The following is a 27,038-nucleotide window of genomic DNA, read 5'->3' as shown; positions in this document are numbered from 1 at the left end:
AATAATTAAAAAATTGAGTTTATGCAATGCAAAGCGTCATATGCCAAACTGAAATCTCCTCGCCTCGGTAAAGGAAGTCAGATAGTGATACAGGAAGAGGTGCAACGTCAAACAGCTCAGCGAGAGCAGAGTCCCCCCTTAACTGAGCGACAAGTTATAATTACTATTATTTACTTTCTATTAGATACATTTCTTGACACAAGTAACACCTTCAGTGCTGAAGCAGCATTAAGCTGTCTAGTCAGAAAAGTGTCTCCAGAGGATTTCAATTTTTTTGGTTTGTTTGCGAGTTCCTTTCAGGCCAGCTACAGACAGCGAGAGCAAGATCCACTAAACCAAAGCAGCTGTTCTATTTCTATCCCACCCCACTCTAAAAGGTAGAGGACTTGGGTTCAGGGTAATTTCTGCTCACACCTGTTGAAACCAGACCCACAGCTGCACCAGTCGCCCAAGGTGAGTTACCTCCGTACCTGATCATACATTTATTTATCTTAAACTCGCTTCAATTTCAGTTATTTTCTCCCTTGTGGGGGTCCACATGGGTTTAGATATTGCATGTATGGCTACTTGAGCTCTTGACCTTTCTCACACCCCTTCCAACTTCTTCACCCAACTCTCTCATTTCCTTTCAACATTGGGACCAGCCACTCTGACTGGGACTTCAAAACCATTGTTTAAACTCCGCTGCAATTACCAGACATGTGTGAGCAGTCAAGTGAGGCCCAACGGCCACCTAGACAGGAAGTACAATGATAGACTACATGGAAGGCAATTATTTACACTAAGTTTCGCTCTAGCTCACCTAATGCTTCATTAATTTTTTGATGAGACTGTATATCGATGCTGATGCTCTTGAGAGTTTATAAGAGTGACTGTTAACATAGTTACTCGAGTATCTCCAAAGAGTAGCATTGTCCTGTACTCCTGTTACTATAGTTACGTAAGTTTGTCTCACTGTTTGTGTCTGAGGTATAATGTGAAGGATGCAGCCAGGCCGTGGTGGGTTACGTGGTTTTTAGCTTAGTGACTCTCTGACAAAACTCTGTCTCAGACTGAACCGGAAGCTGACAACCTGCCTGAAAACCTCAAGTGCTACTTTTATGGGGTTTGGTTTGGGTGATGAGTTGAGTCAGCTTCCGCTGTAAACATACCTTGTATGGTAAAGACAGACTGACTTTACAGGAAAACTTGCTTTGCTCTGTCTATCTTGTTACAGTGAAAACCATGTATAAGCCAGGTGTATACTATGCTACTGTAGCACATCAAGATCTTGACGGTAAGGTGACTTTATGTTCTTCTGTTGATTTGAAATTTGATGTCAATTAGGGTGGCTGGGGAGGGAGATTTTATAATGGACGTTTTTGAAATAATTTGTATTTTTGACAGTTACATATACAAAAGTATGTGGACACTCCTTCAAATTAGTGGATTCGGCTATTTCAGCCACACTCGTTGCTGACAGGTGTATAAAATCGAGCACACAGCCATGCAATCTCCATAGACAAACATTGGCAGTAGAATGGCCTTACTGAAGAGCTCAGTGACTTTCAACGTGGCACCGCCATAGGATGCCACCTTTCCAACAAGTCAGTTCATCAAATTTCTGGCCTGTTGGACTGCCCCGGTCAACTGTAGTACTATTATTGTGAAGTGAAAACGTCTAGGAGCAACAACGGCTCAGTCGTGAAGTGGTAGGCCCCTCAAGCTCACAGAACGGGGCTGCCGAGTGCTGAAGCGCGAAGCGCGTAAAAATCGTTTGTCCTCGGTTGCAACACTCACTACCGAGTTCCAAACTGCATCTGGAAGCAACGTCAGCGCAAGAACTGCTCGTCGGGAGCTTCATGAAATGGGTTACCATGGCCGAGCAGCCGCACACAAGCATAAGATCACCATGCGCAATGCCAAGTGTCGGCTGGAGTGGTGTAAAGCTCGCTGCCATTGGACTCTGGAGCAGTTGAAACGCCTTCTCTGGAGTGATGAATCATGCTTCACTATCTGGCAGTCCGACGGACGAATCTGGGTTTGCCAGACGCCAGGAGAACGCTACCTGCCTGAATGCATAGTGCCAACTGTAAGGTTTGGTGGAGGAGGAATAATGGTCTGGGGCAGTTTGGGGAAGGCCCTTTCCTGTTTCAGCATGACAATGCCCCCGTTCACAAAGCGAGGTCCATACAGAAATGGTTTGTCGAGATCGGTGTGGAAGAACTGGCCTGCACAGAGCACTGACCTCAACCCCATCGAACACCTTTGGGATGAATTGGAATGCCGACTGCGAGACAGGCCTAATTGCACAAAATCAGTGCCCGACCTCACTAATGCTCCTGTGGCTGAATGGAAGCAACTCCCCGCAGCAATGTTCCAACAACTAGTGGAAAGCCTTCCCAGAAGAGTGAAGGCTGTTATAGCAGCAACGGGGGGACCAACTCCATATTAATGGCCATGATTTTGGAATTAGATGTTCGACAAGCAGGTGTTCACATACTTTTGGTCATGTAGTGTATCTTGCATAGAAGTTTTCATTTTGATTACATCTATTTCTTTCATCATGTTTGGAATGAATCAGTACCTTGAGTTTGGCCTCTAAATATACTCTTTAAATGGAAAAAGAATAAAGTAACCACTTAATGCTGACTACTGAAAAGGTGTATGCCTTGTGAATTATATGGGCCATGCATTTGATTTGAAAAGAAAAGCACTTATTTATTTATTTGTTATTTATTTTTAAGAACAGCACATTAGGCTGCACTGCACGGTTTATTTTCAGCTGACTTGAAAAAGGAGTACACTAATGGTATCAATGAGAGGAAAATTGCTTGTTTACTTGAGGATCTCACACAGATGCACCATTCATAACTGCACAAAGGTTTCATATTATTATGAACTTCAAGGATGCCCAACCCACATTGGCTTATAAGACACTATTTTCTGTAGCAAAATACAATTATCATATCATTTTTATTTACATAATCATATAAAGTACAGTGAAAAAAAACTGCTGGTCATTCTCGACCTCTCCTAAATCGAATACAGTACATAGCGGCTCTTCTTCATCTATGTCATTAAACCCACCTATTTTAATTGCCAAAGGCAGTATCCTGGTTCTCAACTCTGCACACAAGGACCTTTGATTTTCTTGTTTCCTTCTGACCCCAAATGGAGTGGGAAACAATCCAGTCTTCAGCTTATTTACCTGTACACAGGCAACTGGAGCATTATATAAGGCTTTAATTGTATCATAGAATTCAGGAGTCTATATTGTATATTGTATTGCATTGCAACCTGGCAAGTGTTTTGTGCAAATGGGGGTCATGATGAAAAGTTTATTCATAAAAAATTTAAACTGGAGAACATATTAACAAAAATGCAGCCATTTTCCATTAGTATGTTTAATTTTTTGAATCTAAAATATAAACAGGAATCTTTTTCTTATTTATTTTATTTTCATGACCATTGCAGAATAAATTCCTCACCTTCTCTGGCCTTGATGGGTTCATATTCCCGAAGTAGCCATACAACAAATTACCATGCACATCTCTAATTGAATTGGACCTAGTAGAAGTAAATAGATAATCTATTTGTATTTCAAGTTTTGCAATCCCATAGGCAGCACAGTTTATAATATACAGTCGGATTTAAGGTGCATGAACAGTTGATCTTTTCAATTGAAGTAGACCTACAGTATGTATGCATGCTACTGTAAGTACTAGTGATGGGGAAAAAAATCGATAGGCCTACAGTTACATATCGGGATATTATGTTTTTCAATATATCATATCGACAATATCGTAATATTATTTGTGAGCTAGTTGGCTGTACCTGTACCAAAACTCCAGTATTTTTCCTTCATAGCATGTTCTCCATCTTCTTTTTAAATAGAGAGCCAATTTGTTTTCAGAACTTTTATTTCCATGACTGATCAAAACTCATTTTCTCATGCTCTCCTCGTCTCTCTGCTGAAGATATGTGGTGAGCATTATGTTTGGAACATCGAATCACAATACAATCACAGTATCGAATCGCAATACATACAGAATCTTGAGAGTCGCAATACATACAGTGAGGGAAAAAAGTATTTGATCCCCTGCTGATTTTGTACGTTTGCCCACTGACAAAGACATGATCAGTCTATAATTTTAATGGTAGGTTTATTTGAACAGTGAGAGACAGAATAACAACAAAAAAATCCAGAAAAACGCATGTCAAAAATTTATAAATTGATTTGCATTTTAATGAGGGAAATAAGTATTTGACCCTTCTGCAAAACATGATTTATTACTTGGTGGCAAAACCCTTGTTGGCAATCACAGAGGTCAGACGTTTCTTGTAGTTGGCCACCAGGTTTGCACACATCTCAGGAGGGATTTTGTTCCACTCCTCTTTGCAGATCTTCTCCAAGTCATTAAGGTTTCGAGGCTGACTTTTGGCAACTCGAATCTTCAGCTCCCTCCACAGATTTTCTATGGGATTAAGGTCTGGAGACTGGCTAGGTCATTGTCATGCTTTGGGTCATTGTCATGTAGTGTCATTGTCATGTTGGAATACCCATCCACAACCCATTTTCAATGCCTTGGCTGAGGGAAGGAGGTTCTCACCCAAGATTTGACGGTACATGGCCCCGTCCATCATGTGGTCCTCTGTAGCTCAACTGGTAGAGCACGGCGCTTGTAACGCCAAGGTAGTGGGTTCGATCCCCGGGACCACCCATACACATAAATGTATGCACGCATGACTGTAAGTCGCTTTGGATAAAAGCATCTGCTAAATGGCATATTATTATTATTATTATCCCTTTGATGCAGTGAAGTTGTCCTGTCCCCTTAGCAGAAAAACACCCCCAAAGCATAATGTTTCCACCTCCATCTTTGACGGTGGGGATGGTGTTCTTGGGGTCATAGGCAGCATTCCTCCTCCTTCAAACACGGCGAGTTGAGTTGATGCCAAAGAGCTCGATTTTGGTCTCATCTGACCACAACACTTTCACCCAGTTCTCCTCTGAATCATTCAGATGTTCATCAACTTCAGACGGGCCTGTAAATGTGCTTTCTTGAGCAGGGGGACCTTGCAGGCGCTGCAGGATTTCAGTCCTTCACAGCGTAGTGTGTTACCAATTGTTTTCTTGGTGACTATGGTCCCAGCTGCCTTGAGATCATTGACAAGATGATTCCTCACCGTTCTCATGATCATTGCAACTTCACGAGGTGAGATCTTGCATGGAGCCCCAGGCCGAGGGGGATTGACAGGTATTTTGTGTTTCTTCCATTTGCGAATAATCGCACCAACTGTTGTCACCTTCTCACCAAGCTGCTTGGCGATGGTCTTGTAGCCCATTCCAGCCTTGTGTAGGTCTACAATCTTGTCCCTCACATCCTTGGAGAGCTCTTTGGTCTTGGCCATGGTGGAGAGTTTGGAATCTGATTGATTGATTTTTTTTGTTGGCACAAAACTACCTCCATACCTTCCATTCATTTGTATGGGTTAGCTTCAAATGAGTCCGTGACATTTGTGGGGGTCGTAGAGCAAAACAGAGAACAACATCGTGAGTGTCTCCCCTTTCCATAGCAGGGTCATATTAGTTTGTAGGTTCGGACACTACAGATGTTTTCATGAGAATACAGATTTTCGGGATGTCTCCTGGTCTGACAAACAATGCTGTAGCTCTGCCACTTTCCACTGCAGATGCGGAAGGCCGACATAGGCGGATGCAGTGGATTGAGCCCATGCAAAATATCTATAGCCTAAACTGATTGATTTTGATTGTTTTTTTTAAATCATGTTAATTAGATTGATGCACGGGTGTGTCAATATACTCTTTTAATGCAAAAAGGAAATGAGTGGTTGGTCAGCTGGATGGATGGATGGATGGATGGATGGATGGGTGGGTGAATAACGCTAATGTCTTGCAACTCAAATGTTGTGTGTTCGAATCTCATCATGGACAACTTTAGCATTTTAGCTAATCAGCAACTTTGCAACTACTTTTTAGCTACTTTGCAACTACTTAGCATGTTAGCTAACCCTTCCCCTAACCTTAACCCTTTAACCTAACTCCTAACCTTAACCCTAACCACTAGCCTAGCTAACGTTAGCATTAGCCACGTAGCTAACGTTAGCAACAACAAATTGGAATTTGTAACATATCATACGTATTGCAAATTCGTAACATATTGTGCATTTTTCTAATTCATTACGTATTGTATGATTTGCAATGGACATCCACAAATTAATACATACCATTCGAAACGTAACATAGAATTCTAAATGGAGGGTCTCAGATTTACTTACAGAATATTACGAAATGCTCTGAGACCAGGTTGCATTTCGGCACCTAAGTATCATGAGGTCCCCCGGCAATTCCCAGCCCTAGTAAGTATTGTAATACATTTTAAATAATCAGTAGCCTGCCCTATACAATATTTCAGAATTTCACATGCAGTCCATCAAACACTGAACAAAAATATTAACACAACATGTAAAATGTTGGTCCCATGTTTCATGAGCTATAATAAAAGATCCCAGAAATGTTTTGACACAAATTTGTTTACATCCCTCTTAGTGAGCGTTTCTCCTTTGACAAGATAATCCATCCACCTGACAGGTGTGACTTATCAAGAAGCTGATTAAAAAGCATGATCATTACAAAGGTGCACCTTGTGCTGGGAACAATAAAACACCACAAAATTTGCAATTTTGTCACACAACACAATGCCACAGATGTCTCAAGTGTTGAGGGAGAGTGCAATTGGCATGCTGACTGCAGGGATGTCCACCAGAGCTGTTGCCAGATAATTAAATGTTAATTTCTCTACCATAAGCTGCTTCCAACATCATTTTAGAGAATTTGGCAGTACGTCCAACCGGCCTGAGACCAGCCACCGGGACACCTGATGAAACTGTGGGTTCGCACAACCGAATAATTTTTGCACAAACTGTCAGAAACCGTCTCAGGGAAAGTCATCTGCATGCTCATCGTCTTCACCAGGGTCTTGACCTGACTGCAGTTCGGTGTCGTCACCGACTTCAGTGGGCAAATGCTCACCTTCGATGGCTACTGGAGAAGTGTACCCTTCACGGATTAATCCCGGTTTCAACTGTACTGGGCAGATGGCAGACAGCGTGTATGGCGTTTTGTGGTGAGCGGTTTGCTGATGTCAATGTGAACAGAGTGCCCCATGGTGGCAGTGGGGTTATGATATGGGCAGGCATAAGCTACAGACAACAAACACAATTGCATTTTATCAATGGCAATTTGAATGCACAGAGATTCCTGTGACGAGATCCTGAGGCCCATTGTCATGCCATTCATCCGCCACCATCACCTCATGCTTCAGCATTTTTTATTTTTTTATTTCACCTTTATTTAACCAGGTAAACCAGTTGAGAACAAGTTCTCATTTACAACTGCGACCTGGCCAAGATAAAGCATAGCAGTGCGATAAAAACAAACACAGAGTTACATATGGGGTAAAACAACACAAAGTCAAAAATACAACAGAAATACATATAATATACAGTGTGCAAATTTAGCAAGTTATGGAGGTAAGGCAATAAAATAGGCTATAGTGCAAAATAATTACAATTAGTATTAACACTGGAATGATAGATGTGCAAGAGATGATGTGCAAATAGAGATACTGGGGTGCAAAAGAGCAAAATAGATAACAATATAGGGATGAGGTAGTTGGGTGGGCTAATTTCAGATGGGCTGTGTACAGGTGCAGTGATCGGTAAGGTGCTCTGACAACTGATGCTTAAAGTTAGTGAGGGAGATAAGTGTCTCCAGCTTCAGAGATTTTTGCAATTTGTTCCAGTCATTGGCAGCAGAGAACTGGAAGGAATTGCGGCCAAAGGAGGTGTTGGCTTTGGGGATGACCAGTGAGATATACCCGCTGGAGCGCAGACTACGGGTGGGTGTTGCTATGGTGACCAATGAGCTAAGATAAGGCGGGGATTTGCCTAGCAGTGATTTATAGATGGCCTGGAGCCAGTGGGTTTGGCGACGAATATGTAGTGAGGACCAGCCAACAAGAGCGTACAGGTCACAGTGGTGGGTATTATATGGGGCTTTGGAGACAAAACGGATGGCACTGTGATAGACTACATCCAATTTGCTGAGTAGAGTGTTGGAGGCTATTTTGTAAATGACATCGCCGAAGTCAAGGATCGGTAGGATAGTCAGTTTTACGAGGGCATGTTTGGCAGCATGAGTGAAGGAGGCTTTGTTGCGAAATAGGAAACCGATTCTAGATTTAACTTTGGATTGGAGATTCTTAATGTGAGTCTGGAAGGAGAGTTTACAGTCTAACCAGACACCTAGATATTTGTAGTTGTCCACATACTCTAGGTCAGACCCGTCGAGAGTAGTGATTCTAGTCGGGTGGGCGGGTGCAAGCAGCGTTCGGTTGAAGAGCATGCATTTAGTTTTACTAGTGTTTAAGAGCAGTTGGAGGCTACTGAAGGAGTGTTGTATGGAATTGAAGCTCGTTTGGAGGTTTGTTAACACAGTGTCCAATGAAGGGCCAGATGTATACAAAATGGTGTCGTCTGCGTAGAGGTGGATCTGAGAGTCACCAGCAGCAAGAGCGACGTCATTGATATACACAGAGAAAAGAGTCGGCCCAAGAATTGAACCCTGTGGCACCCCCATAGAGACTGCCATAGGTCCAGACAACAGGCCCTCCGATTTGACACATTGAACTCTATCTGAGAAGTAGTTGGTGAACCAGGCGAGGCAGTCATTTGAGAAACCAAGGCTATTTAGTCTGCCAATAAGAATGCGGTGGTTGACAGAGTCGAAAGCCTTGGCCAGGTCAATGAAAACGGCTGCACAGTACTGTCTATTATCGATCGCGGTTATAATATCGTTTAGGACCTTGAGCGTGGCTGAAGTGCACCCATGACCAGCTCGGAAACCGGATTGCATAGCGGAGAAGGTACGGTGGGATTCGAAATGGTCGGTGATCTGTTTGTTGACTTGGCTTTCAAAAACTTTTGAAAGGCAGGGCAGGATGGATATGGGTCTGTAACAGTTTGGATCTAGAGTGTCACCCCCTTTGAAGAGGGGGATGACCGCGGCAGCTTTCCAATCTCTGGGGATCTCAGACGTTACGAAAGAGAGGTTGAACAGGCTAGTAATAGGGGTTGCGACAATTTCGGCGGCTAGTTTTAGAAAGAAAGGGTCCAGATTGTCTAGCCCAGATGATTTGTAGGGGTCCAGATTTTGCAGCTCTTTTAGAACATCAGCTGTCTGGATTTGTGTGAAGGAGAAGCGGGGGGGGCATGGGCAAGTTGCAGCGGAGGGTGCAGAGCTGGTGGCCGGGGTAGTGGTAGCCAGGTGGAAAGCATGGCCAGCCGTAGCAAAATGCTTGTTGAAATTCTCGATTATTGTAGATTTATCGGTGGTGATAGTGTTTCCTAGCCTCAGTGCAGTGGGCAGCTGGGAGGAAGTGCTCTTATTTTCCATGGAACAACAATTCATATTTTGCATAAAAGTGTGGGCTGTAGCATAGTCTACTTTTAAATAGTTTAGAATATACAATCAATCTTGCAGAATGCGCGGACAGGCAATCGCTGCAGCATGCATGTTTAGTCAAAACATGATTTAGTTTGAAAATATTAAAACATTCTGCCCACACCTTTGCAATTGCAATTGCTCTTTCTTTTAGAAACTGCCGTGGCCTAATTCCAAATAGTTCCAAATTATACAGCAAATAAAGTGCATTATTGTCACCATAAAAGGTGAATGGAGGGTGTTTCCAGGGGGAGTTTTAATGCTCGTTCACGTGCGCACAGTTTTACGACAGGTCTGATTTTGTGCCAAGTTGATACATTTCTATATTTTTGTACATGCACAGACTTTTCAGAAATGGTGCACACAGAAATGTTGTGTGAAATTTACACAACTGTTATAAATGAGGCCCCTGATGATTGGCACAATTATCATACACTGTTCATATGAGCCCTTGGACACTCCAATCAGGTGAGGACAAAGTCAATGATTGGCAAGGGCGTTACTGTACTGACAATGAAGAAGGCTTCCATCACAACATGTTACGTTTCTGTGCCCTGAGGTGAGACATGCTTTTCTTTTTGTGTTCAAGAGTAATCGGAGATGGAGAGAGGTGGACAGGAATATCTTTAGGCAGGAACAAGCAACAGCTCCATGGAAAGAAACACCCATTACAATTCTATCCTGGACAGAAACAAGCGTATCGCATGGCAAGAGGACTGCTATGTTGACCTCCAGTCTACCCCCAGCTCAGCTTCCACCAAGGGAGAGATGGAAGGTAAAAGCCATTGCTGTTGTTTCCATTATGAGCTGCACTTAATGTCCTTCATTGATAATTTCCTCAATCAATGAAAGAACTGTACATGAAAGCTGCCTTGGACAAGTTGCCAACAACTGGATGCATCCGGTTTTCAGGGATACAGCTAATTCAACCTAGCTTCCTTTACCCCTGAAACCGGATGTAGGAACTATGCTCAGGCGTCTTCTTACACCTGCTATGTTAGGTTAAGTTGTACCAGACATCTGACATAAAAAACATCTATTTTTTGCCCGTCAGCAATGCTAGACCAAATTCTAACAGAAGATACGTACACATAACTTGAAGAATTCACACCAATCCAACATTAACATAAATGTATGATTTACTCGAAGTCAAAAGTGCAAATTGTACATACAGAGTTCTAATCAGAATTCAGAGCTCTGTATATGATGTACATTGATTTTCCCTTATCCTGTTGGTCTCTCTTGTCTCTTGTGGCCCAGATGTGGGCTGGATCCAGAAACACCAGGGGCAGCTGCAGCGCTTCATTACCACTCCCCTCCTGGAGGGGGCGCTGTCCCACATGAAGAAGCTGGAGCTGTTGAGCCAGGGGGAGGAGGCCCAGGTACAGGCTGGGGGGCAGCTGCAGGACCGGGTGGGCACCCTCACCTCCATCCTGGCCAGCATGGAGCCCCAGGGCTCCGACGCTCTCCAGGCCTTCATTGAGAACTCTGACTCCCAGGTGTACCGGCTCATCACGATGCACGGTGAGGAGGAGGAGCCTATTGGTTGACATCTAGTTTATAGGCTAGAGTGTGTTGTGTGTAGGATTGTCATCTGCCTTCTGCAAGTAGTTCAGATCCACATAGTGATAAAGCTATCTATTGTTGGTAATTGTATAGGTATACACCTTCCCCTCTCTGAAACTACTGTAAGCTATCATTGTCTGTGATTTGATTCTCCTCTCTCTGCAGACCCCATGGTTCAGGAGCACAAGGAGGCTCTTCTGTTGCAGTATCCCACACCAAGTGACAGCCTCTCCTCTGGCCCCTCCAGCCCAGAATTCTCCTCCTCCAGAGTATTGCTCCTGGTCGACGGCCTCTCAGACCTCCAGCAGAAGGAGCACGACCTCATGCAGGTAGAGGCCACCCGTGGGGCGCGGAGACACCACGTCAGACAGCTGGCCCTGGCCAAACTCCTGGAGCCCCTCACCCGGGTCAGCCTGCCCCCCAGGGTCTCCCTCACCGTGGGAGTGGCCGGCATCGGCAAGAGTACCCTTGTGGGACATTTTGTACGCCTTTGGAGCCGAGGCGAGATCTGCACGGACGTGAGTTTTGTCTTGCCCTTTGCCTTCTGGGAGCTGAACACTGGGGAGAAGCTGTCGGCCGAAAGGCTGGTGAAGCTGGCCTTCCCTCACATGACGGACCCCAGCCTGGTGCTGAGTGGCACATGTCGGACATTGCTGATCTTCGACGGTCTGGACGAGTTCCGTTGTCCTCTGGACTTCTCGGAGGCTGCGCCTTGCACCGACCCCAAGAAGGAGGTGTCGGTGGACGACTTGGTCACCAACATCATCCGGGGAAACCTGCTCCCTGAAGCAGCGGTGTGGGTGACCTCCAGGCCGGCGGTGGCCTCGTTGATTCCTGGGGGACTAGTGGACAGGGTGACCGAGATCCCCGGATTCAGCCCGAAGGAAATCCGGCTGTTCCTGAGCCACAACTTCCCTAAGGGAGATACTGCCAGTCAGATATGGACTCACTTGGAGTCCAACAAGATCTTAATGGTGATGTCTTACATGCCTTGCATTTGCTGGATAGTGGCGGTTACCTTTGGGTACCTATTGGAGAGTGGCTGGCAGGAGGGCCTTCCCAGGACCTGCACTGAGCTCTATTCCCACTTCTGCGCTATGAGAGCCGAAGCAGGCGAGCCCAGAGGCAGAGAGCCTATCAAGATGGACCAGCTTAACGGGAACAACCGCAAGCTGCTGGGAAGTCTGGGCCGACTGGCCTTCTACGGACTTCTGAAGCACAAATACACCTTCAGTGAGCAGGACATGAGGGCCTATGGAGTAGACCTTCCATCCACCCAGGGTGGCCTCGGAACTGGAGTACTGATCCGCGAGGATTCCCCGAATTGTGTGGCCTACCGCTTCACCCACCTGACTGTGCAAGAGTTCTTAGCAGCCACATACTACCACATCTGCTCCAAACGTGCTATCTTTGACCTGTTCACCGAGAGCGCCATGTCCTGGCCCAAGATCGGCTTCCAGAACCACTTCAGGAGTGCCCTGCAGCGGTCCCAGCAGGCGGAGGATGGTCACCTGGACGTGTTTGTGCGGTTCCTGGCAGGGTTGCTGTGTCCAGCGGCAGTGCGGCCGCTGGCAGGCCTGCTGGCCCAGGGGAAGGACGATGGGGGCCAAAGGGTTTGGGCGGCGGGGCTGCTGCAGGACCTCCTGGGCAGCGGGGGTGCTGTGGTGTCACTGCGCTCAGTGAACGTGGCCTACTGCCTGCAGGAGCTGCAGCACACAGAGGTGCTACGCAGCGTGGAGGAGGACCTGCGCTGTGGCGGCCTGGGAGGGAAGCTAACACGAACACACCGCACAGCGCTGGCCTACCTGCTACAGGTGTCTCCAGAGTGCAGTGAGGAGACCAACCTGTCGGCATGTCTGGACTACTCCACTGTCAAAAGCCTGCTGCCTCAGCTGCTCTACTGCAGCCATCTCAGGTTAGTTAGAGCAGACCCTATCTCAGGTCACTGTCATACCCTCCCTGTCTAATGGTGTCTCCTCCCCATCTAATAAAAACCCTTCCACATTTTAGCTAAGATCCTCCACATCTCATATAAGCTCCTCCCCATCTCAGATAACCCCCTCCTCATCTCAACAAAGCCCCTCCCCATCCCAGAAAAGACCCTCCTTCACTCCAAAGTGCAACCATTTCAGATAAGGGGAATTAAAAGGGGGGGAATGTGGGGACATAGTAAAAGAGTTAAGGTCAGAGGCAGAACCTGCCATATGTTGGGACATTTATGGCTAAACTTGAAATATAATTTCCAAATCCCTATGACAGAGTATAGACGTTTATAATACTAAGGATGCTATATCTTAACATTTTGCAGATTGGAAAATAACCATTTTAAAGATGATGTCATGGAACTGCTGGGAAGCTTACTGAGTGCGAAGGACTGCCACCTTCAGAAGATAAGGTCAGGAGCCATTAATTTCTTTGCGACAGGGATTCTATAAAATGACTAGAACCCCTCACTATGTGTGGGGAAAAAATAGCCGAAACTAAGCAGCCTACATCCTATAAGTAGCCTCTCTTAAGGACATGCAGGTGTTCAATTTTCAGTCATTGTCTTGCCTTGTTTCTGTACTTTAGTGTACGGGGAACTCGTCCATGGTCCAATCAGGTGCAGAGGACTGTCAATGAGTCTCCTCAAGTACTTGTGATTGGACTCAAATTGATTGTTGTCACCCGACTGCCACCCAATTGTGTGATCTGTTATCAGGGTTAAACAAATTACATTGCTACTTCTTTCATTAACCAGTTTAGACCCCTGGGACCTCAGGTCCTTCACATCTATTCTGGTAATGCTTAATTTCAAGGAGATTACATAATGTTTACACAACCATTAAATAATGTCGTCAGACATTTAGCATTGGGGACATTTCAGCTCTCATTCAGGTTCATTGCTATGCTTTTATTACGATTGAAAATGTTCTTTACAGTGAGATAATACTGTTCATGATATTCACTGAGGTCATACATGCAAATTGGTATGCCCAGTATTGCATAATGATGTAGTAAATGTAAATGTAGTATGATGGTCTTTCTTATGTAACTTCTCTTATATTCAGTCTGGCAGAGAATGCTATCAGCAACAAAGGGGCCAAGGCCCTGAGTCGAGCACTGCTGGTTAACCGGACACTGATTACGCTTGAGTGAGTGAGATCAATTTGTGTCTGATTACATCCAAATTAATGGCATATGTTTGTTTGTTCATGACAATGTTCCAGTCACTTTAACAGTAATCTGAGAACATCTTCTGAGCAAGAAACCCCCCCCCACCTGTTGGTTATATAATAAGTGTGAAAGTGGTACCGAAAGTTTAATTTCACAAAGTTCTCCTTTGGTTAAGCATAAGTTGTTTGTGGCTTAGTCTCCGTAGCAACAACATTGGATCTAAAGGCGCCAAGTTTCTAGCAGAAGCCCTCAAAATGAATCAGGTCCTGGTGTCCATCAAGTGAGTAACTACAATGGCTAGTGAAAGTCTTTACACCCCTTGCACAGTTGTCACATTTGGTGTCTTAAATTTAAATCTAAAAAGGATTACATTCCATTTTTCTTCCTACAGATCTACATAAACTACTTAAGAGTTTTCAAAATGTATGAAAAATTATAGACATTTGCAGGAATTAATAAAACATATATAAATTATATGCGAATTTGATTGCGTAATTCTTCACACCCCTTGCTGTGGCACATCTTAACAAGTTCATGATTTAAGAACAACTTCTCCTGTCTCTGTAAGGTCCCTCAGTTGGATAGTGAATTTCAAACAATGATTCAACCTCAGAGCTGAAAATGAGCTTAGTGATACATTTTTAGACAGGCACATATCAGGGGAGGTTACGAAATAATTACAAGACACTGAATATCCTTTTGAGTATGGTCAAGTACGGTATAAATTGTGGATGGTGTATCATATCACCCTGGTACTGTGAGAATATGGCTGTCCTTCCTAAGAGAATGGAAACTGCTCATGGATATCACTATAAGGCCAAATATTATTTTAAAACAGCCACAAAGTTAATTGGCTAAGCTGATAAAAAAAACTGTGCATAGATCAACAACACTGAATTCACTCCACATTACTGGCCTATATGACAGAGTGAAAAGAAGGAAACCTATGCTAAAAAATCCATTCCAAGTCATCCCTCTTGTTTGCAACAAGGCCCTTAAGTAATACTTCAAGACAACATGGCAAATAATTGGATGTAAGGTTTGGGGCAAATCCAACACATCACAGAGTAAACCCTCTACATTTTTAAGAATTGTTGTGTCAGTGTCATGGTATAGGTATGCTTGTCCTGGCAGGGACTGCAGAGTTTGGTCAGGACCAAAATAAATATAAAACTGGCAAAGCCCAGGGAAAAATGTGGAGGAAAACCTGCCTCAGTCTTTTGAAGACCTAACACTGGGATAGTAAAATTTTACAGTGGGAAAATTAAACACATTTTAAGACTAAAGACACACCAGAATGGGTTTCCAAGAGGTGTTGAGTGGTCCAGTCTTGGTGCTGACATAAATCTGTTTAAAAAAAATCTGAGATCATTAAGACTTGAATATTGCTGTCCATCAATGATCCCCAACCAAATTGACGGAGCTTGAGCAGTTTTGCCAAAACAATGGATTTATGTTCTTATTCAACATGATTCACAGCTGTAATTGCTGCCAAAAAGGTGCTTCAAACAAGTATTAACTCTGGGATTTAAGACATATGCAAGTAAGACATCTTTGTTTTTTATTAATTTTAGAACATTTCTATATTTTTTCTCTCACTTTGAAAATGTGTAGTAGGTTGTGTAGATCAGTAGAAACTAAATCAAATGTAATCCCTTTTCAGATTTAAAAATAAGGCAGCAAAATGTGCAAAGGGTGTGAAGACTTTCATTAGGCACTGTATATGATTTTCGACTCTGACATTTACTCTCAACAATTACTGCCATTTATTATTTTTACCAATGCCTGTGAAATATGAAATATAATTTTGGTTTTTGTTTTCATTTTCTCCCGGCTCTGCAGTTTCCAAAATAATCGCATTGAGGAGGAGGGTGCTCATGCCCTGGCTGAGGTGCTGCTGTCCAACCGCAAGCTTGTCTCGCTGAAGTGAGTCCTACCGACCATCCGTGTGTGTGTGTGTGTGTGTGTGTGTTTATAAGTGAACGGTCAACTTATTGAGGTCAGCAAGTGAGCATGGGTCTTGTGGCTGTGTGTGTGTGTGTGTGTGTGTGTGTGCGCGCACGCTGAAACATGTCAACATTGTGTTCCCAGTGTACAGAAGAATTGTATTGGAGCAGATGGAGCCAAGAGGATTGCAGAAGCGCTAAAGACAAACCGGACACTTACAGAACTGATGTAAGGACGTTTGGGTCATCATTATCGGTGGTTCATATTACAAGATGTCTATCTAAACATTCTATGAAATATATGTCACCGAAACGTCTTGAAACAGATTGATTGTCTGGCCGTCTAGGAGCATAAGACAATCAATGTCATGTTCCATCACATAGTAGACTATTGACTGCTATAGAACTGTTCAATATGTCAGAATCGAGTGACCTATATTCTCAGAGCGGGAAAGCAATGGTCACAATGTAAATTGTGAAATTAAAGCTGGGACTCTCAAACAGGTGTGCAGGATTAATATGAATATGAATGGAGAAGGCCTGACATGTAGTACAACTTCTATCAATATCCTGTCTTTATCCTTCATTTATTCAACAAAACAATGTTGGATTTGAAAGAAAACAGAAAGTCGATTTTCATATCAATTTTCTACGTGCTCTCCATGGTGCAAGAATACGAATTTTAGTTTTTTAGCTTAGGGTACCCTGGAAACCTGGTTACCACTGACTACCAGTATTGACAGAATAGGGCCCAGAATAATGCACAATTGCTGCTTTCTGAAATGTGTTTTCTGTTTCTCTGTGTGTCTGCAGTCTGAGCAGTAACCAGCTTGGGGATAAAGGCACTGCAGCCCTGGCCCAGGCCCTGACAGTCAACCACAGCCTCCTCTCGCTGCAGTCAGTGTCCTGCCCTCACTACATGACATGACATTACCTGACATGACCACAATGCAGCTCCTCCACTTGACATAAACTTTAAATGTTTCATATTCCCCTTACACTCAAGCACAAATACATTCACAAACACACATTTGACCTAGATGACATAAACCATCTGTTTGTTATCTAACATGGTTTGAAGCAGCGGCAGTTGTCATAGCGACATTGTTTTCTGGCACATTTTCCTCATGCTGGTTCAATCATGATTAGCTTACTGCAGGCCTGGCGTCAGGTTAAAGTGACTAAGGGGGCATTTTTATTTTTATTATGATGATATAGGCAACAAGATAGGGCCATGCACAGCTGTCATGCCAAATAGATTGGCCTATAGGCCTGCTTCAAACATGGAAAAGCATGCAACACACTGTGATATGGCACAATACACTTCTGTGAATCAAATTCGACCCATGTAATAAGTTAAGCAATGCCAGCCTGCCACAAACACGTTTCCAATACGTACAGTTCCATTTACAACCACAAAAAGCAATAGGCTACCAAGAACTCCATAGAAATAGAATGAAATAGAAGAACCGATCGGTAGGTTCTAAGGGTAAATTAATCCTTCTATGTCCATTTTCAGCCTGCAGAGTAACTCCATCAGTAACAAAGGGATGACTGCGTTAACCAAGGCTCTGCGGTTGAACCGTGGACTCATCTCTCTGAAGTGAGTACTGGAGCTAATGCAAATGCTGTTCACTTCAATGAAGTCATAATGAGTATAATGACTGAGGAAACATTAAGTGATTAATGTATGTCATAATGACTTCCTTCAACTATGATTGCTCAGCTTAGCATGTCTCTCCCTAAACACCAGTGCTGCTGCTGCACATGTCATCTGCACATCTGTCTCCCAGGCACTTTAAATGGGTCAATTTTCATCACTGATTGCCCAGAGGATGCACTGCACACATTCAGCCAAATCTGAATCAGTCGCTGATTAGAATGGAAATGTTCTGAAATCCGTAAAGGGGGAAACATCAACACTGTTCGCCCCCCCAGCACCTTTATTGTTTTTGTTTTGTTGATTAAACAGGGGAGAGGAGCATCCAGCATCGTTGTAAAAAAACAAGTTGCACTACATTCTGCTGTTCTATTGCACGTGCAATGATGTCAGAGGGGGAAAAAAACAGTGTTCGTTGTTTGAAGTAACTTTTTGTTGTTGTTGTAATATCGCAAACGGACGTGGCAGTTTCATGAACTATGGATTTCAGCTTTAAACCTGTCTAAACCTGTCATAATCTCAGTCTGAGTGTTGTAAGAAGAAACCTCCTTGTTTTCCTCAGTGTTCAACGTTTTATACCATTTTATACCTATGCAGAGCCTGTCATATCATCTTCAGAAGGACACTAGCTGTTTCAGGGCTCTGCCTTTGTCATAACTCTGTTTCATTCCCCTCTCCCTGCTAGTCTGCGTGAGAACTCAATCGGGGTGGAGGGGGCGAAGGACATGGCCAGGGCACTGCAGGAGAACAGCTCTCTCCGGCACCTGGAGTGAGTCACAACACCACCTGTCAGTAAAGTCTCCTCTGCCATTCGGTGGCACAGAAATGCCTAGCTGTCAGGAAATGTCTTTACCCCAGGGTGTGCTATAGTGAGGCGTCTGGGGTCTGTATTAACAGTAGGAGCACTGAGAAGTTGGCTATTTTGAGCTGGGGTCATTCAGAATTTATGAAGGTTTCTCTCGCTTTCTTTCTCTGTTTTTATTTGATTCTCACCGATGCTCTTGCATTCATTATCTCTGTGTGTGTCTTAGTCTTACAGCCAACTTGCTGCACGACGAGGGGGTGAAAGCCATAGCTGGAGCTGTGAAGGTCAACCGAGCGCTTACTTCTTTACAGTAAGTCAGTCAGATCTGTGCACACACACATACATACACACACACACTGTGGCAAAGTGAGGGGAATGCCTGCTGAGATTGAACCACCCTAATTGCTGGCTGCAGCAGCAACCCACACCTTGCCACATTTGGTGGAGAATGCGGGCAACACACGCACATTTAAATTCACCTAAATATCCCTCTCTGTCTACCAGTCTCCAGTGGAATTTCATCAAGTGCACAGCCACTAAATCCTTGGCCCATGCTCTACTCACCAACTCCACCATGCAGCTACTAGAGTAAGCTAAGCACTGAACTACAATTCATTCTACCTATGGCACTTTATTTAGACTAAACAGTACCATTCCCAAGTCTGGAAATCAAAGAACAGTTAAATGTCATTGATTGACTTTGGAGACTGATTTTGCTCTGTGTGTGTGTGTGTGTGTGTGTGTGTGTGTGTGTGTGTGTGTGTGTGTGTGTGTGTGTGTGTGTGTGTGTGTGTGTGTGTGTGTGTGTGTGTGTGTGTGTGTGTGTGTGTGTGTGTGTGTGTGTGTGTGTGTGTGTGTGTGTGTGTGTGTGTGTGTGTGTGTGTGTGTGTGTGTGTGTGTGTGTGTGTGTGTGTGTGTGTGTGTGTGTGTGTGTGTGTGTGTGTGTGTGTGTGTGTGTGTGTGTGTGTGTGTGTGTGTGTGTGTGTGTGTGTGTGTGTGTGTGTGTGTGTGTGTGTGTGTGTGTGTGTGTGTGTGTGTGTGTGTGTGTGTGTGTGTGTGTGTGTGTGTGTGTGTGTGTGTGTGTGTGTGTGTGTGTGTGTGTGTGTGTGTGTGTGTGTGTGTGTGTGTGTGTGTGTGTGTGTGTGTGTGTGTGTGTGTGTGTGTGTGTGTGTGTGTGTGTGTGTGTGTGTGTGTGTGTGTGTGTGTGTGTGTGTGTGTGTGTGTGTGTGTGTGTGTGTGTGTGTGTGTGTGTGTGTGTGTGTGTGTGTGTGTGTGTGTGTGTGTGTGTGTGTGTGTGTGTGTGTGTGTGTGTGTGTGTGTGTGTGTGTGTGTGTGTGTGTGTGTGTGTGTGTGTGTGTGTGTGTGTGTGTGTGTGTGTGTGTGTGTGTGTGTGTGTGTGTGTGTGTGTGTGTGTGTGTGTGTGTGTGTGTGTGTGTGTGTGTGTGTGTGTGTGTGTGTGTGTGTGTGTGTGTGTGTGTGTGTGTGTGTGTGTGTGTGTGTGTGTGTGTGTGTGTGTGTGTGTGTGTGTGTGTGTGTGTGTGTGTGTGTGTGTGTGTGTGTGTGTGTGTGTGTGTGTGTGTGTGTGTGTGTGTGTGTGTGTGTGTGTGTGTGTGTGTGTGTGTGTGTGTGTGTGTGTGTGTGTGTGTGTGTGTGTGTGTGTGTGTGTGTGTGTGTGTGTGTGTGTGTGTGTGTGTGTGTGTGTGTGTGTGTGTGTGTGTGTGTGTGTGTGTGTGTGTGTGTGTGTGTGTGTGTGTGTGTGTGTGTGTGTGTGTGTGTGTGTGTGTGTGTGTGTGTGTGTGTGTGTGTGTGTGTGTGTGTGTGTGTGTGTGTGTGTGTGTGTGTGTGTGTGTGTGTGTGTGTGTGTGTGTGTGTGTGTGTGTGTGTGTGTGTGTGTGTGTGTGTGTGTGTGTGTGTGTGTGTGTGTGTGTGTGTGTGTGTGTGTGTGTGTGTGTGTGTGTGTGTGTGTATATATATATATATATATATATATATATATATATATAGTCTACAGGAGAATGCCATTGGGGATGAAGGAGTTGTAGCTCTGGCAGGAGCCCTGAAGACCAATGCATCTCTCTGTACTTTGTGGTTAGTGCCCCATAGCTCTATTCAATACTGATCTAATAGCTTTGTTGCCTTTATTTCTGCCAGATTGTAAATGCTACTGATGGAGGAGAATGAGTGTGTGTGTATGGTCACGTGTGTTCTCTCTACAGTCTCCAGGGTGTATCAGCAGGCAGGAGTGGTGCCATCTCAATGGCCGAGGCTCTAATGGTCAACAAAACCCTGCACACTCTGGAGTGAGTTTTCTATTTGATTTAACCTCTCGCTCTCTCTTTATTTGTAATGTGTCCTTGTGGCATAATACCAACAAATTGACTCTCTCATTCTCTTGACCCGCTGCATTTGCTAGAAATTGTTCACTCTGTCACACTTTCCCTCCCAATTTCTCACTCTTTGTTGTTTGTTCTTGACAGCCACTGATGGCACATTCTCGTGACCGCTTTGTTCCTGACATTTTCAATCTCTTCTTCCCAGCTTTTTGTCCCCACACAGTCCAATATAGGCTCATAGTAATGAATGAAATGGAACAAATTAAATGGTATTAAACACATGGAAATCCTACATTTACTGTTCCATGTATTCCATTCCAGCCATTACTATGAGCCTGCCCTCTGACTTCACCAGCCTCCAATGGTCCATATAGAGACTTTGTGTTATTTGTATCCTTTCTGTCATGTTCTCTTTTGTGTTCCAGCCTACGAGGGAACTCCATAGGGATGGAGGGAGCCAAGGCTTTGGCTAATGCACTGAAGACAAACAGAACACTCAAATCATTAAAGTGAGTCCTCTTGGTCCAGTGTGTCCTTGTCATTTCACAGAGGACATCATAAAGAAGCATGTATGAACATTAGCAAGAATACCAATTGACAACAATACCAATAGCACACTAGCAATTGTATTCCCACTTACACATTTCTACAATAGCATTTATCTTTTTAAGATTATTAACTACGTGACAAGTCAAATTATTTTCTTTAGGACTGTAACCAAGGCATTTCTGTTTTGCATCATTTTAACATCAAACATGTTTGGCCACAAGCACAGAGGAAACCACAGGGATTAACAACTCCACTCCCCAGGGGCTGTATTGTCATTAGCAACCATAGATCTGGAACAAAACATTAGTGGTTTTAAACATATTAACTATAGTGGGCTAGTGTTACCATGGCAATCTGTTTTACAAAGTAATACATTTCACAATGGATATAACAGCAATTTCCTACTACAGTGCCTTCAGAAAGTATTCATACCCCTTGACATGTTCCACATTTTGTTGTGTTACAGCCTGAATTCAAATGGATTCAAATTTATTTTTCTCTCACCCATCGACACACAATACCCCATAAAGAGAAAGTGAAAACTTGCTTTTATTAATATTTGCTAATTTATTGAAAATGAAATACAGAAATATCTCATTTACATGAGTATTAACACCCCTGTTAGAATCACCTTTGGCAGCGATTACAGCTGTGAGTCTTTCTGGGTACGTCTCTAAGAGCTTTGCACACCTGGATTGTACAATATTTGCAAATGACTCTTTTTTAAATGTGTCAAGCTCTGTCAAGTTGGTTGTTGATCATTGCTAGACAACCATTTTGAAGTATTGCCATAGATTTTCAAGCAGATTTAAGTCAAAACTGTAACTAGGCCACTCAGGAACATTTAATGACGTCTTGGTAAACAACTCCAGTGTATATTTGGCCTTGTGTTTTAGGTTATTGTCCTGCTGAAAGGTGAATGTGTCTCCCAGTGTCTGTTGGAAAGCAGACTGAACCAGGTTTTCCTCTAGGATTTTGCCTGTGCTTAGCTCTATTCCGTTTATTTATTTTTACTATTTAAACTCCTTAGTCCTTGCCGATTACAAATATACCAATAACATGATGAAGCCACCATGCTTGAAAATATGAAGAGTGGTACTCAGTAATGTGTTGGATTTTCCCCAAACATAACACTTTGTATTCAGGACACAAAGTTCATTTCTTTGTCAGTTTTACTTTAGTACTTTATTGCAAACAGGATGCATGTTTTGGAATATTTTTTATTCTGTACAGGCTTCCTTCTTTTCACTATGTCATTTAGGTTAGTATTGTGGAGTAACTACAATGTTGTTGATCCAGCCTCAGTTTTCTCCTATCACAGCCATTAAACTGTAACTGTTTTAAAGTCACCATTGGCCTCATGGTGAAATCCCTGAGTGGTTTCCTTCCTCTCCGGCAACTGAGTTAGGAAGGACACCTGTATCTTTGTAGTGGCTGGATGTATTGATACACCATCCAAAGTGTGGTAATTAATAACTTCACCATGCTCAAAGGCTATTCAAAGGCTATTCAATGTCTGCTTTTTTTTTTTACCCATCTACCAATAGGTGCCCTTCTTTGCGAGGCATTGGAAAACCTCCCTGGTCTTTGTGGTTGAATCTGTGTTTGAAATTCACTGCTCGACTGAGGGACCTTACAGATAATTGTATGTGTGGGGTACAGAGATGAGGTAGTCATTAAAAAATAATGTTAAACCCTATTATTGCAACTTATTATGTGACTTGTTAAGCACATTTTTACTCCTGAACTTATTTAATCTTGCCTTAACAAAATGGTTAAATACTTACTGACTCAAGACATTTCAGCTTTTCATTTTTAATTAATTTCTAAAAAAAAATGAAAAACATAATTCCACTTTGACATTATGGGGTATTGTGTGTAGGCCAGTGACACAAAATATTTTAATGTAATCAATTTTAAATTCAGGCTGTAACACAACAAAATGTGAAAAACGTCAAGGGGTGTGAAAACTGTCTGAAGGCACTGTATTTATGTACCTGTCTTTGATTGTGCTGGTTGTAATTCTACCCATTTATCAAGCTCTAGTAGCCTGAAATGTTTCAGTAAGTGATATTAGTCATACTTCATCTCTCTGGCTTCCAGTGGACTCTATACTAAGAACATATTTCACACTGATATGCACTCCCCTATGTATTTATTTGGACAGTGAAGCTAAAACTTTTCATTTGGCTCTATACTCCAGCATTTTGGATTTGAGATTTTAAAAAATTATGGAGGCGACAGTACAGAAAGCCACCTTTTATTTGAGGGTATATTCATACATACACTACCGGTCAAACGTTTTAGAACACCTACTCATTCAAGAAATCAGAACTATGAAATAACACATATGGAATCATGTAGTGACCAAAAAAGTGTTAAACAAATCAAAATATATTTTATATTTGAGATTCTTCAAATAGCCACCCTTTGCCTTGATGACAGCTTTGCACACTCTTGGCATTCTCTCAACCAGCTTCACCTGGAATGCTTTTACAACAGTCTTGAAGGAGTTCCCACATATGCTGAGCACTTGTTGGCTGCTTTTCCTTCACTCTGCAGTCCGACTCATCCCAAACCATCTCAATTTGGTTGAGGTCGGGGGATTGTGGAGGACAGGTCATCTGATGCAGCACTCCATCACTCTCTTTCTTGGTAAAATAGCCCTTACACAGCCTGGAGGTGTGTTGGGTCATTGTCCTGTTGAAAAACAAATGATGCTCCCACTAAGCCTAAACCAGATGGGATGGCGTATCGCTGCAGAATGCTGTGGTAGTCATGCTGGTTAAGTGTGCCTTGAATTCTAAATAAATCACAGACAGTGTCACCAGCAAAGCACCCCCATACCATAACACCTCCTCCTCCATGCTTTACGGTGGGAAATACACATGCAGAGATCATCCGTTCACCCACACCGCATCTCACAAAGACAAGGCGGTTGGAACCAAAAATCTCCAATTTGGACTCCAGACCAAAGGACACATTTCCACCGGTCTAATGTCCATTGCTCGTGTTTCTTGGCCTAAGCATGTCTCTTCTTCTTATTGGTGTCCTTTAGTAGTGGTTTCTTTGCAGGAATTTGACCATTAAGGCCTGATTCACACGGTCTTCTCTGAACAGTTGATGTTGAGAGGTGTCTGTTACCTGAACTCTGTGAAGCATTTATTTGGGCTGCAATTTCTGAGGCTGGTAACTCTAATGAACTTATCCTCTGCAGCAGAGGTAACTCTGGGTCTTCCTTTCCTGTGGCGGTGCTCATGAGAGCCAGTTTCATCATAGTGCTTGATGGTTTTTGCGACTGTACTTGAAGAAACGTTCAGTTCTTGAAATGTTCTGTATTGACTGACCTTCATGTCTTAAAGTAATGATGGACTGTCGTTTCTCTTTGCTTATTTGAGCTGTTCTTGCCTTAATATGGACTTGGTCTTTTGCAATAATATGGACTTGGTCTTTTACCAAATAGGGCTATCTTCTGTATACCTTGTCACAACACAACTGATTGGCTCAAACGCATTAAGAAGGAAAGAAATTCCACAAATTAACTTTTAAGAAGGAACACCTGTTAATTGAAATGCATTCCAGGTGACTACCTCATGAAGCTGGTTGAGAGAATGCCAAGAGTGTGCAACACTGTCATCAAGGCAAAAGCTATTTGAAGAATATCAAATATATTTTGTTTTGTTTAACACTTTTTTGGTTACTACATGATTCCATATGTGTTATTTCATAGTTTTGATGTCTTCACTATTATTCTACAATGTAGAAAATAGTAAAAAATAAACAAAAACCCTTGAATGAGTAGGAGTTCTTAAACCTTTAACCGGTAGTGTATGTTTTACTGTTTAGAAATGAATGCACTTTATATATCTAGTCCTCCCATTTGAAGGTAGCATAAGTATTTGGAAAAATGTACTTATAGTGTATTCAATTCAGTCAAAAGTTTTATATTTGGTCCCATAATCCTAGCATGCAGTGACTACATCAAGCTTGTGACTCTACAAACTTGTTGGATGCATTTGCAGTTTGTTTTGTTTGTGTTTCAGATGATGTTGTGCCCAATAGAAATGAATGGTACATTTGTATTATTTTATTGTAAATAAGAATATAATATGTTTCTGAACATATTCTATTCAAGTTTGTCGAGTCACAAGCTTGATGTAGTCATTGCATGCTAAGAATATCGGACCAACTTCTAAATGTAATACACTATAAGTGAATTGGTCCAAATACTTATGATACCGTCAAATGGGGGGACTACGTACATAAAGTGCTTTCATTTGTAAATGGTAAAACAGGTATGAAATTACCCTCAAATAAAAGGTGACATTCTGTACTGTCGCCTCATATAAAACATTTGATCTAATAATATAATAATAATACGCCATTTAGCTCAAATCCAAATTGCTGGAGGATAGAGCCAAATTAAAACTTTTAGCTTCACTGTCCAAATAAATACGTAGAGGAATGTAAATAGTAATTGTGAGTGGGTACATTTCATTTGTTGTGCTTAGTTCATCTAAGTACTGAGTCAGAGGGAGAGCGAGAGCACATGAAAGGCTTGAGTAGAAAGCATTTGATACAGACACAACCACGCACATGTATTCACAGGTTCATACAGTTCCCTTATTGATAGCAATTTCAGAGTGCTGCCACAATACATTACTTTCAAATGGACTTGCTGTCTTGTTTTTGAGTGTTTTTTGTCTGGTTGTGCCTTAGACCTCATGTTGGATTCTACATGAGCCTTTGATGCATGTAATGTATTTGCAGTCTGCAGGAGAACTCTCTGGGAATGGATGGAGCCATATTCATCGCCACAGCCCTGAAAGGAAACCACCAGCTAACTTATATAAAGTGAGTGTATCCTGATGACTTTTCATACATGGTTTGGTGTGGACTGTATATTGTATATAAAAGGTATGTAAAAGGGTTTGTCCATGCGTGAGTGTGTACTCACTCAGGCATTAATGGATGCTCCTCCACTCCTCCAGCTTGCAGGGGAACGGCATCGGAGAGTCAGGAGCAAAGGTCATCTCTGATGCCATCAGAACCAACTCTCCAGACTGTGTGGTGGAGATCTGACCAGGAGGGACACCAGAGGTCAAAGGCCATGGGTCACCAGGGGCTTATTCAGGAGGGTTAAACATTACAGTACATTTTAGTCATTTAGCAGACGCTCTTATCCAGAGCGACTTACAGTTAGTGAGTGCATACATTTTCATACTTATACATTGATATATAACATGTATTATATAGAACCATCATTCTCGTGCCAGGTCAATACTTTGCAATGTTCTGAACACGTTTCACCCTTCTGAACACATCCATTGCCCATGGAGAAATCTTTGTCTTTGCAATGGACATGTAGAGTAAGAATTTCAGAGGCTACCCATCAGCCTGGCTCATTGGACCTAGCTTCTGACGGACAGCCACAAAGACAAACCGCAGGGATATTTGTTGTGGGTCTTCATTTAAGATCTATTACATTGGTACTGTCGGGGGGGAATTGTGTACA

General features: G+C 43.0%; 1 protein-coding gene across 1 annotated transcript; it reads left to right on the top strand.

The window, feature by feature from the left end:
• The first annotated feature begins 359 nt into the window (after positions 1–359).
• nlrc3 (NLR family, CARD domain containing 3) lies at positions 360–27,038 on the top strand. Its single transcript, XM_084158067.1, has 19 exons — positions 360–453; positions 10,098–10,283; positions 10,769–11,032; positions 11,240–12,989; positions 13,383–13,469; positions 14,125–14,208; positions 14,427–14,510; positions 16,073–16,156; positions 16,322–16,405; positions 16,990–17,073; positions 17,696–17,779; positions 18,522–18,605; positions 18,868–18,951; positions 19,146–19,229; positions 20,646–20,729; positions 20,858–20,941; positions 21,400–21,483; positions 26,294–26,377; positions 26,515–27,038. Exons 2-19 carry the CDS (start codon positions 10,160–10,162, stop codon positions 26,603–26,605), a joined length of 3,408 nt encoding a protein of 1,135 aa, XP_084014193.1. The 5' UTR covers positions 360–453; positions 10,098–10,159; the 3' UTR covers positions 26,606–27,038.

The sequence above is a fragment of the Coregonus lavaretus genome (assembly GCF_964263955.1).
Source record: "Coregonus lavaretus genome assembly, chromosome: 1".
NCBI lineage: Eukaryota > Metazoa > Chordata > Actinopteri > Salmoniformes > Salmonidae > Coregonus > Coregonus lavaretus.
The sequence above is the reverse complement of the archived record's forward strand: the minus strand, read 5'-3'. Positions and strand labels throughout refer to the sequence as shown.

Excerpts from the sequence above, each read along its gene's own strand:
- nlrc3 (XM_084158067.1), top strand. The coding sequence starts at position 10,160 with ATGGAAAGAAACACCCATTACAATTCTATCCTGGACAGAAACAAGCGT. Across the intron at positions 11,033-11,239 it reads CCGGCTCATCACGATGCACG|ACCCCATGGTTCAGGAGCAC; the intron begins GTGAGGAGGAGG and ends CTCTCTCTGCAG. Across the intron at positions 20,942-21,399 it reads AAAACCCTGCACACTCTGGA|CCTACGAGGGAACTCCATAG; the intron begins GTGAGTTTTCTA and ends TTTGTGTTCCAG.